The sequence below is a fragment of the Polyodon spathula genome, chromosome 5, assembly GCF_017654505.1.
Source record: "Polyodon spathula isolate WHYD16114869_AA chromosome 5, ASM1765450v1, whole genome shotgun sequence".
In the NCBI taxonomy this organism is placed as follows: Eukaryota; Metazoa; Chordata; class Actinopteri; order Acipenseriformes; family Polyodontidae; genus Polyodon; species Polyodon spathula.
This window is the reverse complement of record NC_054538.1, coordinates 29,644,200-29,662,410: the sequence shown is the minus strand read 5'-3', so window position 1 is coordinate 29,662,410 and position 18,211 is coordinate 29,644,200. Positions and strand designations below refer to the sequence as shown.

At 38.4% G+C, this 18,211-nt stretch overlaps 1 protein-coding gene across 1 annotated transcript in view; it reads right to left on the bottom strand.

The window, feature by feature from the left end:
- Window positions 1-855: 855 nt before the first annotated feature.
- Window positions 856-18,211, bottom strand: part of LOC121316393 (receptor-type tyrosine-protein phosphatase kappa-like) — a 133,959-nt gene continuing 116,603 nt past the window's right edge. Inside the window, exon 8 of the mRNA XM_041251471.1 lies at window positions 856-1,418. Coding sequence (XP_041107405.1) covers window positions 856-1,418 — 563 coding nt within the window. The remainder of the gene's footprint in view (window positions 1,419-18,211) is intronic.

The window sequence follows — 18,211 nt, the reverse complement described above, 5'->3', positions numbered from 1 at the left end:
TCTGCCCCTGTGTGTATTTTATTTATTTTGTATCATTCCTCTGTAAAATGTATTGTTTAGTGTTTAAAAACACAATGTTTATTACAGTATTCTCCAGCAAAGAGAACACCCCTCGGGAAGCAAGCAAAGTGTTCTCTCAGCTGAAGTGTTCTTTAAGACGGAGTTGGCCACCAGACACAGTATGAATCAATAAATAAATCTGTATTACTTCATGACACATGAGCATCAACATATGAAATTAATAGAATAAATAAGTGAGAAAAGCAATAGGCAAGTGTATGTTAATAAACTATAATAATAAAGTAACAGACAAACTAATGTTAATAAACTGTCAAACTAAATTAACACAGCACCCCTACACATGTTTAAAAAATGCAGCAGCAGCTCTAGATCAATTATAAATACCTGTACAAGAAAAATATTTGACAAAATGGTGAGGCAACTCACCAGAGTGGAAAACACCAAATTCCTAGGCGACGTGTGTCTGATTCATGTTTTCTTCAGGAGCTCGAACAATTTCCAACTTTTTGTAGCAAGAGAAACAGCTGTGCATTTCACCATTTGTTTACATGCCATTTTGTAGTGATGAGGTGCACTCGTGTAAATCAGAATACAAAACAATTCAATGATATGATGTCTGTTCTGGAAAGATTTAATAAATCAATTAGTGTGCCTCAAGACACTCTCGTGTTGACAAGATGCCAGTTCGCCATCGTCTGGGGAGGCATGTTCGCCATCGCCCAGGGATGTCTGAACTTCACCGCCCGGGGATGCCTGCTTGTCATCACCCGGAGGCTTTGTTGTGTCCAGCAGCAGAAATTCTGGGTCTGGAGCCCAAGAGAAGGAAGCTGCCAGCTATAGAGAAGGGGACAGAGGTGAGGAGATCACCTCCACCTGCAGTAGTTTCACTACCGGAGTATGCAGCGCCACTACCACTGCCGGAGTGTCCTGCGCCAAGGGCAGCATCACCACTGCCAGTGCAAAGCCACATCTGGAGTGTCCAGTACCTCTGCCATGGCTGGAGTGTCCCGCGCTAACGGCAGAAGAACCGCTGCTAGCGCCACCATCACTACTGGAGTATGCAGTGCCACAGCCACTGCCGGAGTGTATTGAGCTGAGGGCAGCAGGACCGCTGCCAGTGCCCCCATCACTATTGGAGTATGCAGTGCCACCACCATTACCCGAATATCCTACGCTGAGGGCAGCATTACCACTGCCAGCGCAAAGCCACATCCGGAGTGCTGTCAGCTTTGCCACTGCAGTTATTGCCATTAGCAGTATTTCCGCTGCCAGAGTGTGCCACCATGTAGTCAGCCATTCCGTTGCCAGCGGTGCCACTTTAGAATGATCTTGCCTCGCTATCAGCATTTCTACTGACAGCATTGCCACTGTCAGCATTTCCACGGCCAGGACTGCCCCTGTAAGCATTTCCGCAGATAGCTTTACCACTGACAAGATTGTAACTCGTGGACCCCTTGATGCGTCCGTTCCTGGTTAGGACTATACCCGAGACTGTTGGGGTTTTAAGGGGAAGGTAGCCTTGAGACTATGTGTGCTGCATGTAAGGGGGTAGGGGTGGGGGTGGGGTATCATATGTGACGGGGTACACCCTACCCCAATGTACCCCATGCAGAATGTGACCTGGAGACGGTCACATATATAAAAACCTGTAGCTTTGGCTGAACGGGGTCAGTGTGTTAGAGGCGGAATGAGAGACGTGAGGTAAAGAAAATTAAAATCAAATTTCTACCAGCATGCTACTTGTTTAGATGTGTGTTCCATTTGTTTTGGCCATCATGCTGTTTTCTTTAAAAAGTATTTTGTTTTGTTTAAATTATTTTATTTGAAATAAATCCACGCACCAGCGCATTCACTTTCAGTACTTGTTGCCTGTGTATTTCAAGCAATCCTTACCACACACTGGCATATTTATTTTTTCAACAATACTTTTCTTATTACTGTATCCCTACCGGAGGAGACGGACAATATGAATCCTCTGAGTTTAATAACATGAATCAACTGTCATTGATGTAATGATTTCTCCAGAGATATACACACTTTTTCCTCCTACAGATTTAATGGCAGTTATTTATTTAGCTGCAAAGTTGTTTGTGCATCTAATTGGCTAGTTCATTTAATTCACTGTAAAACACTTTATTAGCTTACAGTATTTTATTTATTTTCTGATACAGTGTCTCAGACAATCTGTGGAGGACCACAACACATTTAGCATTGTCAATATGAAGTGAGGAATTAAACCATAGAGATACTTGTCTCCAACTGTCCCTCCCTCATAAGCTTATTGTGTAACTCCAGAACAAGATTTACTGTAGGCACCATTAGACAAAGAAATGCTATATTGATACTTGATTTATAATTGTTTTCTGCCTTTGTTGGTAATCATGTGCAGATATTCAGAAATGTATTTTTCATATAAAGTTAAATATCACCTATTTAATTTAGCATATGTTCGGTCAAAATACTGTACATAAGTTTCCATTATGTGTCTGACAGAATTATTAGGTTTGTCTTTCTCAATAGTTCAGTTTAGAATACACATATTGAGCACTGGGCACCTTTTTTATCTAGGAAAAACTACATCAGTTTCAAAATACCATTATATTTAATTCCAAATTTACAGGGTAGTGTACTGTACAAGAACTTCTATTCTTTGTACTTTTCCAATGTTATCATTGAACCTGGTACTGAATTTGACCTTACTAACTTACAGTGCAGAGAAAGTTTGTGAACCCAATGATAATTATGAAATTCCATAGTTTTGCCATGTTAGCCTTTATTTAGTTTATATTAACCAATGCCATGTCTTTTGAAACAAAATGATAAACGAATTAGACAAACAATGAATAATTAAGATTCAGGGTATGTGAAAAAAGTAAGTGACCCCTGGTTTTATCAGCTTAATTAAGGGGATAATTAGAATCAGGTGTTTAAATAATTAGGTAGATCTTCAGGGGTGAGTTTGGGAGGCCCCACCCTGTATAAAGATCAGAAAATTTGTGAGTTTGGTCTTCACCATACAGGTGTTTGGAAACACGTCATGCCACGATCAAAAGAAATCTGAGGACCTCAAAAAACAGTTATTGATACTCATCAGTCTAGAAAGGGTTACAAAACAATTTCTAAGGATTTGGGGCTCCACCAATCCACTGTCAGACAGACAGTCTACAAAGGGAGAAAGTACAAGACCACAGTCACTCTACCTAGGAGCAGTCGTCCTACCAAAATCTCTCTATGAACAAACCGAAAAATTATCAAAAGAAGTCACAAAGAACCCCAGAGTAACATCCACGGATCTGTAGACCACTCTTGCCTTGGCTAATGTGAGTGTTTATGAACTATACTATCAGAAATAGACTGAACAAGAATGGTGTTCATTGAAGGATAGCCAGGAGGAAACCACTGCTCTCTAAAAAGAACATTGCTGCCCGTCTGAAGTTTGCCAAAGAGCACACAGATGATCCACAAGACTTCTGGAACAATGTTCTCTGGACAGACGAGTCAAAGGTAGAACTTTTTGACCTCAGTGAGAAACATTATGTTTCGAACAGAAATACTTCATCCCAACCGTCAAGCATGGTGGTGGGACCATGATGGTTTGGGTCTGCTTTGCTGCCTCAGGATCTGGATAGCTTGCCATCACTGACACAACCATGAATTCTGCATTGTATCAGAAGAGTTTAGAGGAGAATGTCAGATCCATCCGTCTGTGAGCTGAAGCTGAACCGAAAGTGGGTCATGCAGCAAGTCAGTGATCCTAGACATACAAGCAGATCTACAAAAAGAACGGCTGCAGAAGAAGAAATTCGGCATTTTAGAATGGCCTAGTCAAAGTCCGGACCTAACCCCCATCAAAATGTTGTGGCAAGACATGAAGCAAGCTGTTCATTGCAAGGAAGCTCTCAAATGTCACCAAGTTGAAGTAGTTCTTTAAGGAGGAATGGGCCAAAATTCCTCAAAAACAATATGAGAGACTGACCAACGTGGGCCCTCAACAGTTACAGGAAACGCTTAGTTTAAGTCCTTGCTGCTCAAGGGGGTGCCACAAGTTACCGAATCTAAAGGTTCACCTACTATTTCAAACATGGAATATTGAATCATTTGTGGATAAATAAATGTTGAAATAGTACCATGTTTGTGTAATTTGTTTCATCAGGTTATCTTTATTATTAGAACTTAGATTAAGATCTAATAACATTTTAACATTTTAGGTTTGAAATATGTGAAATATGTGAAAATCCTAAGGGTTTCACAAACTTTTTCTCGGCACTGTATCAGCACCTGAACTGCTCTGTTTCACAATAACTAGCAGTTTTATTTATTTAAAAAAAAAAAAAAAGAAAAATTTAATTAAATAACAAAAAGTAAATATAAGCTCAGGTAAGTGTAGAAGAATTGTATGCACTTATGGAACCTTTGCCTGTACTGAAAAGTTCAAGGCAAGCACTGAAAAAGAAAAGATCACCATCTGTGGCGGGGTGCCCAGCTCCTGTGCGTATTGTTGTATTTTATGTTTTATGTGGTGTGTATGTATTGGTGCATGGAGTGTGGCATGGCAGAACCCCCTTACTTTGTGGGCGGGAGGCAAGTCCGTTTGAACTTACTGAAAATAAATAAAATAACCTTAGTCAGGTTTACAGACGTGTGTGTTATACGATCAGATAACAACAACAACAACAATAATAATAATAATAAAAATAATAATAATGTGACTTGTAACAAGTAAAATGGTGCAAGCAAATTCCTACTTGGTTTGATTGAATGAGCACAAAAAGCTTAATATGAAATCTGAAAATACATTTTAATAAAGAACAACACATTTTTAATAATAAAACTATTCTAGCGTACTTCACTAAAGTAAAACCATTACTTTCTTATTTTGAAATACCACTTCTTCAGAGTATTACTCCTGCTTAATAACAGTAAGAACGTTCTATTTAAAGTTTGGTGCTCAACTTAAATCCGTTCATAGCCCCACAGCAACACAAACCTCCTTCCTCATTATAGAAAAAAAAAAAAAACACACCCACAATAACGGCTGTTCACTCATCCTTTTTTAAATAATGAGATATAATTAATACATAACAAAAACAAACTAAACTAACAACTACTAGCCTATATTATTTAATACATATTTGTTTTGTAGTCTCCAAACCAAAACTGCCCAGCATCTTCTGTAAACAGTGCAGTGCGGACTTGGGTCAAACCAATGTTCGTGTAGGTGAGTCAACAACACTTGTTTTTTTTTTTTCGTTTTTTTTTTTTGTTTTTTGGGGTTTTAGTCACATGCTCAACTTCTGGCAGAGGGCTTATGAAAATTACATTTTAAGCCTTTTAAAGGCAAAACCATAACAAAATAATAGTGTCTACTGAGCAAAAAAGTAAAGGGGCAAAATGTATAACGGTATTGACAGGTTAGGCGCCTACGGTCTCAATCAAGTTACAATCACATTTTTTCTTCAGTCACGCGTTTTTAATAAAGATGTCACTCAGAATGTAAACAATAAGAGAGAGGAAGTACTCACTGGTAGACTGACGTCCCACCCCAAGAAGGTGACAGCACACCCCTGCTAGTCCAATAAATAGGAATCTCTTTCCTTGGCATTGGTGGTGCAGTTGTGGGGAGCCACTTCCCAACCTTAAAGGCCCAACCACGCTGGCCTCGTCCTCCACCAGGAAGATCTACGAAGGAAGCATCGTACATGTGGCAGTCGATATCATCCCTCAGTGACAGTTAATTTTTTTCAATACCTACTTAAAGCCATCATGTATCTAAATTTTTTTTTTTAAAAAGCGTAACCTGTAATACTCTTCATCCTCAAAATAGAAGCATACAGCAGTTTCCTGCTGTTAATGCTATTTCAGCAAAGACAATCCAAGTTGCTTGACTCAATGTAGTCATCTTCTGATTTCGCAGGCCTAGGCTAAAACCCCAGATGGCAGTACAAACAACAAGTTACCCACTAGTTACCCAAGCAGTATCTGACCTTCTTGAGTTTCCTCCACCTTAATATGAAGTAATTTTATGTCCAATTACATAATCTGTGAACTGGAAGGACCACATTTCAAAGTATACATTTATATTATGTCAGAATCCTCCAGGGTTTGTCTGTATTACCAATCAGGTGAGGATTTGAGAGCTGGGAGCAGTAACTTTCAGTAAATACCATGTACTTCTGCTTTGGCAAAGACGAATCAACAAATCAGCAACTTACCGTCAGTGCACAAAAAAGACTGCAGAAAGCTTATTTCCACAAGGAATTCCCCATTTGTCACAAAAGCTTCTTAACATATAAAGGTAAAATGTTAGCAAGTGTGATCATGTGTAGAGATCCATATAGCATCTTGTTCTACAAGGTTTAATACAGATTTTATTTTTATTTTTTTCCCCAAAAACAAGAACAAACAAACTAAACATTGGTTTTGTTAAACGAAGTAAAATGGATATGCAAAAAAATGAGTTGGTTGTAAATTAAGAAATATGTTTAGTTAAGGGTTTCTGAGATATGGTAGGTTAAAACAATAGTTAACTGAGAACTGATAGCAGCTTTATAAATTTACTTCAACAGAAGGGTTAATTGATATCCCACATACAAACTTAATAAAATCCTACAACAGTTTTGCACCAATTGTGAAGCCAATATCTCAGTGGTTGGTCTTACATCTGAAAACCAAGTTTACATAACACTAAAATATGAAGTCTGTATCTCACTGTTTATGAGAAAACGCTGCATATAAAACGTAAACAAGTTTAACCATATCATCATATTATTTGTTTTAATGTATTTTAGGGCCACAAACATGTTTTGTGTTATTAACAATCAGAAGGAAATGGAATCTGTTGACATTGTATACATTTCCTGGTATTGCCTTGCCTATCAATCCTGAAAAAGTAACACAAAAACAAGTAAGTTTTTAAAAAAAATCCTCAAATCCTTAAAAGGTCAACTGTCTGAAATGTTATTGTAGAAGAGAAATGAGGACTGCTTTATTATTCTGTACATTTAAAACCTAAAGGTAGACAGCAATGTCAGATGTTCAAATAAATAAACTCTGCAATATTAGAAAGACAGAAAGGGGCTTTAGCAGGCATAAGGTAGAATTGCAGCCATCAGTTACAAATTACATTTGAATGGAACAGTTAAAAAAAAAAACGAACCGTTCGACGGATTTATCAAGGGAGAATGAAATGCTTGAGGGAGAAGGGACAAGAGCGTCGCATTGATCAGTACTATTGACATAGTCAGTCAAGTCAGTCGAATGAAATCCAGCGACAGGAAGCAAACCACAGTTCGCAGGATATGAGCACCCCTGTCATAGACATGAGGAGGACATGCGTGGTGGACTGTGCACCTAAGTGGAAAGAAGTGGAGTAAGCTGTGAAAAAAGCAAGGGTGTTATCATCTCCAGGGCCTAATGGAGTTCCGTACAGAGTGTACAAGAGTGCTTCTGGAGTTCTACGAATCCTGTGGAAATTGATGAAAGTGGCATGAGAAAAACAGGTTGTACCAAGAGCATGGCGCCAAGCAGGTAGAGTCTTTATACCAAAAGAAAAAGATTCTACAAGCATCAGTCAGTTTCATCCTATTTCCCTATTAAACGTAGAAGGCAAGATTTTCTTCAGCATTATTGCTCAGAGATTGTCAACCTATCTATTAAAAAACTGTTTCATTGGCACTTCAGCACAAAAAGTGGGCATTCCAGGTTTCCCAGGATGCTTAGAACACATCCGCGTAATCTGGCAACAAATTCAAATCAGCAAAAAAGGAGAGGAAGGAGCTCCATTTGACATTCCTGTATTTGGCTAATGCATATGATTCAGTGCCACATGAACTTCTTTGGGCAGCATTTTATTTTTTCAGCGTACCGATGACAATAACAAATTTAGTGCAAGCTTACTTTGGAGATTTGCAATTTAGTTTTTCAACTTCAGAATTCAGCACTACATGTCAATGCCTAGAAGTTGGAATTATGGCAGGATGTACCATTTCTCCATTGGCTTTTACCATGGCAATGGAAGTAATTATTAGGGCATCAAAATGGGTAGTGGGAGGAGAGTGCTTGGCTTCTGGAATGTGACTACCACCAATTTGAGCATACATGGATGACATGACAACCATAACTACAACAATAGCCTGCACTAATCGGTTATTGGGCAAATTAACCAATAACATTGAATGGGCACGAATGCAATTCAAGCCCACTAAATCAAGGAGCATCTCTATAATTAAAGGTAAAATAGTAGTAGATAAAAGGTTCTACATTAATGGTGAGGCAATACCAACAGTGTCCGAGAAGCCAGTGAAAAAGTCTTGGGAGATGGTACAACGGATCTAAAGGACACAGTTTGTGTGGGAGAAGTTAGACAACAAGCAGTGGAGGGTTGAAGCACAGACAGCAATACTTCACCAGGCAAACTGAAACTCTGGTGCTTTCAGTTTGGTCTACTGCCAAGGTTGCTGTGGCCACTGACTGTGTACGAGGTTTCCTTGACAACAGTTGAGAAGCTGGAAGCTTTAATCAGTTCATACATCAGGAAATGGTTGGGAGTTCCACGCTGCCTCAGCAGAGTGGGACTTTATGGTAAAGGAATACTGCAGCTACCAGTCTCAGCTCTAATCGAGGAGTTTAAGTGCGCCAAGGTCCGACTGGAAATGATATTAGTAGATTCACGCAACAGATGCGCAAGGGAGGCAGCACCTGTGTTGAAAACTGGAAAAAGTGGGCGGCAAGGAAAGGTGTGAAGATGCTAAGGCTGCCCTTCGAATCAGTGATATTATGGGGCAAGTTCAGAATGGAAAAGGATGTCTTTGTTTCAGTTCAGCTCCACCTACATGGCTCAAGGCCTCTCCAGCTCAACGGAGGAAGCTGGTAGTCAACGAGGTGCAAAAGCAGGAGGAGAGGATCAGGTGTGTAAAGGCCATTTCCCAGGCCAAGCAGGGAGAATGGATGAGATGGGAGAGTGTGGAACAACGCAAGATCAGCTGGCAAGACCTATGGACAATGGAACAGAGCAGGATTAGTTTCCTCATCAGATCAGCATATGATGTTCTCCCATCACCACTGAATCTAAACCTCTGGGTGGGTGAGGATCCCTCATGTCCTTTGTGTTCATCACCTGCAACATTAAGGCACATTTTGACAGGATGTAAGGTGGGTCTTAGCCAAGGATAGTTTACTTGGCGCCATGACCATGTGCTACGATGTTTGGCCTTAGCATTGGAAGACAAGCGTAACCTGACCAATAAGTTGCCACCAGTTCCATCAAAGCATTACACACAAAAGACAATATTCCTCCATCCAGGAGAGCAACCACCAAGAAAATGTGTTAAAACCAAGCCTCACCCAGGACAACTGGAAGCTGCTAGAGACTGGAAGATGCTGGCAGATGTTGGTCAACGGCTTATTTTTCCACCTGAGATTGCCATCACTAACTTTTGACCAGACATTCGCTTGTGGTCTGGATCAGCATGCCTTGTTCATCTGGTAGAGTTAACAGTGCCATGGGAGGATGCTGTGGATGAAGCATATGAGAGGAAAAAACTTTGGTATGCTCAACTAGCTGCTGAAGCAGAACAGCAAGGATGGAGAGTCTGGGTTTACCCAGTGGAGGTGGGTTGTCGAGGATTTGTTGCACACTCTACAACTCGGTTTCTCAGAGACGTCAGGTTCAGTGGCCAAGAGTTGCGTCGCACAGTGAAGAACTTATCTGAAGCAGCAGAAAGGAGCAGCAACTGGCTGTGGTTGAGACGGAAAGATTCTGGCTGGGGATCTCAAGCACAATAGGAAGAAAGCAACGCTGATGTACGGGTAAGTAAGCTGGGTTGAGTTGAGTGGGGGACGGAGGGGGGTGATGCTGGGATGCCAGAATCACTGTCGAGCCCTCTTGAAGTGTTGTGGGCTAATCGACAAAACACCGAGGATGGAAGGTGCCCACTTGAAGACCCCAGAGATGTACCCTGCTTAGCTCAATCCAGATGGTTGTCATGCTGATGTGCTGGGGAGACCGCACCGTGGTTGATCCCTGGAGCCAGCATCACAGCTGTTGTGTGTGCTGATGTGCTGGGGAGGCAAAATAAGCTGATCCCTGGAGCCAGCATTACATTTCAGCCATCAACACCAGACAAAAGAATATCTACATCATCAGATGGAAAGCAATGCAAATGAATGGAACTTTTTTCAGGCTAATTCATTTTTACAGATAATCAACAGCAACATATCATTGTGCTTAAAAGAACAATTTTCTTGGACCCTCCCATCTGTAACTTCATATTAACTTCTACTAATTGTCTTATTCTGAATGTAATATAGTAGTAAGAAGTGTCACTCCAAAACAAGCAACATTTTGTATTTTTATTTACTTTGACCTATAGAGTATATGTTATTAAACTCAAAATTATAAACCGTCCCAATACAAAGAAAAAATATTTCTGTATGACTGACAAAACCAACAGTTGCCAACAGTTTAAATTATACCTCGCTATCTCTGAAAACAGATAGTTTCCCCATATCATTTCTACTGCTCAATAAAATAATTGACTTGACACAAACAGACAAGAAACTTAAGACTGATTCACACAAGACTAAAAATCACCACAAACAGGAGATTTTGAAATTTTTACTGACATCGCTGACATGTAGTCATGTACGAACTGTCCATTTATTTTTATCCCAGATAATTCTCAGAGGTCCTCAGAATTTTTACAGGACGTCAGGACCTCTATAATTTCAAACTCAAGTGTTGAGTCTTTTTACTTTGGTGCGAATCAACCATGTCAGTGTTATGTTGGAATTGATATAGCATTTTCGGGGGATTCAACTCAAAGCAACACCGGCCTTCTAAATGATCCACAATATAATATAAAACAGTATTCTCTGTCCTAAGATTGTCCAGTTCAGTAAAATGCTACATTAACCAAATTGGGGAGGGGCAAAAATACAAAACATAACTGGCGCCTCTTAAAAAATGGACTCTGATTTAACGGTGCATTTGAAGATAAAAATGGTAATGCATATCACTCAAGGGACGAAATGGTTATAGCCTTTGGAAAAGACGGTACAACAAAGCGCCTTCTCTGGCCACACCATCACATTTCGTTTTCAATTTAAAGACTTCCAACTAATCGACATCTGAGATGTTACTAGATGTCCTCTGCTTTTATCTAACTCTGGAGGACAACTTTTTTTGTAGTCAAGTGCAAATCATGCTTTAGTTATAGTTTACCAGGGGTGTGCCGAGTAACATGATTACACAGGTATCTGTAACAAGATGTAAACATACACATTAGGACACATGAACAATCTAATTCACTGTCAAGTAATGGCAAAGCTCTCATCACTTTGATGGCTATAAATATGCTTTAAAAGGTACTTCTGGTTTTAGTCAGTTCTAATTACAATTCAGATACAAGGATCAACTTGGTTTACAACTGTGGACTTGCAGTCCTTCAAAATGTACAGGCATATAATCCAATCTTTAAACTTATACATACGTGGCAGGGTGGTAGCTCTGCACAGGGAATTAAAGTTTTGCTTGTTTTGTTTAAATTTTGTATCGATAATTATCACTTCCAGCTATGCAGCTAGGGTGCTCAGCGAGGATCCACTGACAGCCAATTGATTGACAAGGCTCGGTCAGAGTTTGGTTGACCAGGAGTCCCTGATTGGCTGGAGGGGCATATACTGAGGTGCTCCCGACCATAAAGGGAGGTTGCACTGAACACTCGCTCTCCTCCTCCTCCTAATCGCCTCTACAGCATGTCTGCTGTACGCATCCAGGTCTGGCTGAAAGGGTCAGCGTTCAGCTCAAGAAAGTTAAATCGGTGAAACGTGAGTGTGAAATAAAACAAGACTGTGCACAACAGCAACAAGTCACTGTGTGTGCGTGACTTGGGCTCATCAGGATTGAGATCACCAGGTACATGAACCAGGACACGTGTGTTTGTGGAAGCAGGGCAAGTTTATGGGATCCAGTTGCTGATCCCCAATAGTATAGTGAGGTTTCAGTTCAGCCATTTAACAGTGGGACCCTCCTTATAGTGGAGATAGCGCACTGCCCGAGCTTGGCCACCTTTTATTTATTAGCAGGTGTTTTAATGTGTTTTGTTTTGGGACATTTTTACACTGTTTTTTCCCCACACTAGGGATACCAATGTTGGTATCCTAGTGGCGGCAATGTACCACTGCACTACATTGCCTGATTATGAATAAATCTGCATGCATGTGCGGTATGGAAATGTCAAACAACTGTCTTTCCTTGCCTAGTGAATTCCCACAACCCTAGAAAGAACCTTTTCACAACATGTATAAATGAGTTGGAGTGTATTATAGTTACTACTATTATAGGTTCTAAATATAAATGGTGGGGAAGTGATGGTAGTCACATTTAGTAGAACTGCTACATGATGAGCTCCACATTGCAGGGAATAATTCCAGAAAAAAAAAAAAAAAAAAGTGTGAAACTTGGTTAACATTTACAATTCCTGCTAGAATTAGGTACAACATTTTCACTTTTTGTTATTTTTTTTTATTACATTGAGGGGGTTCACACTTGATTTGAACTACTTGTAAAACACACCTGTGAAGCACAAAATAATTTCAGTACTGCTTGTTAAAAAAAAAAAAAAAAAAAGGTCAAGGACATGAGAACACACATTGTTGTACAAGACCCTGATATCTTTAATAATACTGTGAGAAAAACCCAAGCTTAAAAAGATATGAAATCATGGTAGTCTAAGGCATCGTTAAATATTGTTGCTTTGGTTTTCATAACCCTTTAGTATATACAACAATATATATATTTGAATGTCAGCCATAGCATTCTTGTCTGGTAACTAATAATGTAGTCAAAATATTTGCCTGCTTGCACATTTGTATACATTTTCCACCTCCCCCTTACTATATTTATTTCAGCAAGCATGTTATGCTAATGCAAGATCGTATAAAAACGCATAAAACTTTATGGTAAATATATAAAAAATATACCTAATTTCAACACACAAGTATGATTTTCTTTCTAATAATAACAACATCAAACTAGAAATACCAAACAAAAGTAACCTTAAACAAAAGTACATGTGATTGTTCTTTTAAAATCTGAGCTGCGTATCTCAGCTTTGTTTCAGTATATGCCATGGTTTAATTACTTACATTTATGCAGCAGTGTAGCTAATTGCATGCGTTGGAAAAATAATTAAATAAAAAAAAAATATTATAAAAATTATTTAAAAAACAGAAAAAGTACATATAAAAAGATCAAACTGCAAGGTGAATATACAGGTTGTATTTCATGTTATATGTGCATTAATAAATGGAGTTAGTGTATACATCAAAAATGTTTTATTTAATTCCAACAGAAACAACATTAAACTGTTCGCCCCCAGAAGAGGAATGTGAGGAGCCAGGACTTTCCCCAAGCGGGTCTTCCCCAAGATGTACAGCACAAAAGAGGTATTTAAAATGTATTTAAGTAAAATTTGGCACAATCTAAAACTACTTGGTTTACTTTATTATACTACTTCGAACACAAATGTAACCAACTACTATTATTATCTTCTTATTCATATGCAAGTTTTTTTAAATGTTTGTATAATTAGTGCATGCAGTTTGTAGGTGTTTCTAACATATTTACATCCATTCAGCGCCAAGTCAGGAATGCCAAATTAAATGATTCACTGGGCGGGGGCTGTAAATATTTATTTAATGAAAACAGATTTATATTTTCAGATTTAATTGCTGAACGATAACATTTTTCAGAGGTATCCATTATGTAAATGTTAAATCGGCAAGTGTATATATATATATATAAAAAATACGTATCATATGTAGTTTTTCACAGATTTTTGTTGGAAATGTTAGCTAAATATTGACACACCAAGTTTAAAAAGATTTACAGATTTAAATGTTGAATGTTGTACAATTTTCAAAGCTTGTAAGAACATGTTTGTTTACATCCAGCTAAATCTGGACTTTGTGTGGTTAAATCTAGGAAAAAATACGTGCTTTACATTGAATCCTGAAAACAAACACATGTTAAAATATAAAGTTAAGTTCAAGCATTTTAATATATGTGTCAGCTGGGGGGTGGTGGCATATAAAAAGTTTGTGCACCACTTGTATTAACCACGACAGGCTGTGCGGTTCCCATTATATATGGGCCTTTAACCACCCCAAAAGTGATATATATATATCATTGGAACCGTACGGCCCAAAGGGATTTATACTGCTTATAAACATGGCTACCAGTCATTTGGGGGTAGAAAAATGAATACATTTTAAATTAAGACAAAACCAGAAACTTTTATACCATAGAAACCATTGTGAAAGTCAATTTTCTAGGCATTTTTGCAGGGCCCTTAAAAGGGGGGAGCGACTAATACACTGGTGCGACGTATGCGCTGGTGTGTCTAATATTAAACTACTGTACCAGTGCCACAATGGGATTACTACAGCCACGGTGGTTATGGCTCACACAAACTTAACTGTCAATATCCCAATTATTTTTTTAGGATCTAACACAAAACCACTGTTTTAATTTGTTACTCTCAATACCCTAAGTCACTTTCAATGTTAAACATAAGCGTTCAGGCTCATTCGGACAAAAAAATGTCACACCTATACTGCTTCTCTGTTAACACTAGCTGTCAATCTCTATTCTTATTCCACCCTCCCGAGCCATTGATTTGTCAACATTCAGACTAAACCCGCCCCTGGGATCCGTACCAAACAGCTATTAGTTAGAAAGTCTAGTAAATTTATCAAGTTTGATTTTATTGTAACTGCAAGGCTTTTTGAGACTGGTGTGTCAGAACAGAGGGAGGAGTCAGGCAAAGCACCCTAATGACTAATACATAACATACATGTCAGTGCAATGCAGTGGTACACTTGTAAAGTATGTGTATGGTTCTGATTAACAAAATTAATGTATTTTTACTGCTGGAAATGTAATGTAACTACATACGTTACATAGCGGCGTTGTGATTTTACAAAACAAATGACCAATAATCTACCACGGTGACCTATATGGTAACAGGGTCCTGGGAGACAGTCAACATGGTTTTAGGAAAGGGAGATCGTGTCTAACTAACTTGCTTGATTTTTTTGAGGATGCAACATCGATAATGAATAATTGCAAAGCATATGACATGGTTTATTGAGATTTCTAGAAAGCTTTTGACAAAATCCCGCACAAAAGATTAATTCTCAAACTGAACGCAGTTGGGATTCAAGGAAACACATGTACATGGATTAGGGAGTGGTTAACATGTAGAAAACAGAAAGTACTTATTAGAGGAAAAACCTCAGAATGGAGTGTGGTAACCAGTGGTGTACCACAGGGATCAGTATTAGGTCCTCTGCTATTCCTAATCTACATTAATGATTTAGATTCTGGTATAGTAAGCAAACTTGTTAAATTTGCAGACGACACAAAAGTAGGAGGGGTGGCAAACACTGTTGCAGCAGCAAAGGTCATTCAAAATGATCTAGACAAGATTCAGAACTGGGCAGACACATGGCAAATGACATTTAATAGAGAAAAGTCTAAGGTACTGCATGCAGGAAATAAAAATGTACATTATAAATATCATATGGGAGATACTGAAATTGGAGAAGGAATCTATGAAAAAGACCTAGGAGTTTTTGTTGACTCAGAAATGTCTTCATCTAGACAATGTGGGGAAGCTATAAAAAAGGCTAACAAGATGCTCGGATACATTGTGAAAAGTGTTGAATTTAAATCAAGGGAAGTAATGTTAAAACTGTACAATGCACTAGTAAGACCTCATCTTGAATATTGTGTGCAGTTCTGGTCACCTCGCTATAAAAAAGATATTGCTGCTCTAGAAAGAGTGCAAAGAAGAGCGACCAGAATTATTCCGGGCTTAAAAGGCATGTCATATGCAGACAGGCTAAAAGAATTGAATCTGTTCAGTCTTGAACAAAGAAGACTACGTGGCGACCTAATTCAAGCATTCAACATTCTAAAAGGTATTGACAGTGTCGACCCAAGGGACTTTTTCAGCCTGAAAAAAGAAACAAGGACCAGGGGTCACAAATGGAGATTAGACAAAGGGGCATTCAGAACAGAAAATAGGAGGCACTTTTTTTACACAGAGAATTGTGAGGGTCTGGAATCAACTCCCCAGTAATGTTGTTGAAGCTGACACCCTGGGATCCTTCAAGAAGCTGCTTGATGAGATTTTGGGATCAATAAGCTACTAACAACCAAACAAGCAAGATGGGCCGAATGGCCTCCTCTCGTTTGTAAACTTTCTTATGTTCTTATGTTTTTTTTTTTGCTTTTTTTAATTGATGCAAGCAGCATTGTTTAATACTTTTCTTTTTAACTTGAATTAACATAACAAATCTGTAAAAGCCAATGTAGCTGGAATTTGTCTATTGAAGGGAAATACACACACAAAAGGCATGCAAACATACAGGGAATACAGTACATAAACACAAATGCACAGATCGCTACAATATCTATATTTGATGTATTTTGACAGTGCATTTAAATTTACTTGAACCAATTATTTAGAAATTTTGAAAAAAAAAACAGAATAGTTTCTATCAGGTTTTAGCTAAAAATGAAAAACACTTTAAAATGATTAATGGAATAAAATGTTGCAAACAAACAAGGGTTATTTCAAAACTAAACCAGTGTATCTATTGTTGTTGAGCATGTAGAAAAAAAAAATTGTAAAAAAAGCTATTTTATCGCAAAAACTGTGTTTTCCTAAACTATAAGTCTCAAAAAGGGGGGAGCGACTTTTACACCGGTACGACCTATAAAACGTTTACGGTAGTCCCACATGTAATGGCATATAATTGGGGATTCTGGTTTTCATGTTTTATTTTTGATCACGTGATGTCCCTTTAAACATATTTTGAGCCGATTCGCTTTCTTAATCGAACACTAATTGCCAAAGGAAGCAGTTTCTTTTTACCTACAAATCTTGATTGAGTTAAAGACATGCATTGATCTCACCTGATTCTATTTGAACCTGCATTTAGTTCTGGCGTAATTAGGCTTATTAATTTTCACTGCGTTCGTTTCTAGTAGTGCGTCGGTAATTTAAATAATCTGGTATTCCAGTTAAGGCTTAACAACTACAAATTAATTTTTAAAGTGAGGGTGAGAGATGAAAAATAAAAAAAATGAAAACTAGAAGCCCTACATATAATTTATTGTTCATTTCTTAAATAAATTACATCGAAAGTGGCTTCTCATTGGAAACGAGAGGACTGAGCACAAACTGATGATGGGCGGTTTCAAATGATACTGAGGAAGGCAGGGCAGCTGCTGTGATGGAGGCTGAAGCTGGATCTTGAGGCAAGTCTGTGTCGTCCGTTATATGCAAGGCACAGATATTCCAATCAGTTTTCATCCTTTTGGATCTCTAAAGATGATTCTGTTAGTTGTCAGACACCCTCCCATCCTAGTCGTGCCATATTAAGTTGACGATCGAGCTAGACTTTGCACACCAATCCGACGTGGTGTCAGGGGACAGTGCCTCAGTTTAATAGACACTTCAGATTCAAGCTGGTAATTCAGGGGATGGTGTCTAACCTTGTCTTGACCAGCTTTTCTAAAATTTTCAGGAATACTTTATTGCTGGTTTTAAACTCACTGTCAGCTGATATATTAAAACTTCTATGGTTAAAATATCTATTTAGACTTTTTTCCTTAAAATGAGTGTCCATATTTATTTATTTTTAATCTTTCAGGACCAATAATTTTTCAGTGGGATGCTCCCCCAGGACTAGACTGTAGTTGACCCTCTTCCTATAAAAATTGACAACAAATCTGTTTTTACAGTAGTATCTTGGAAATGGTGTCCCTTTTTTCAGAACACTCTGGGGAACATTATAAAGTACTTCAGAAGCGATACAAGCTTTTTTCTTTTTTTTTTTCTTCAACACTTTCATTTTTAATTATTATTATTTTATTTGTTTGTTTTTGTGATGTATTCTGCTTAGAGATACATGTATAAAAATCTGTTATTCTATGACCCGAAGGACCTTGCAATACTTCCTGAAAGTCTTGTTGAAAAATATTGATGTTTGGGCAAATTACAAGACATTATCTCACCAGAGTGATGCAAAGACATAACACACGTTTATTCTCAGGGTTCTTTATAAGCAGTAATGGACACTACTCTCGATTTATTTCCTCAAAATAAATATTTATAAA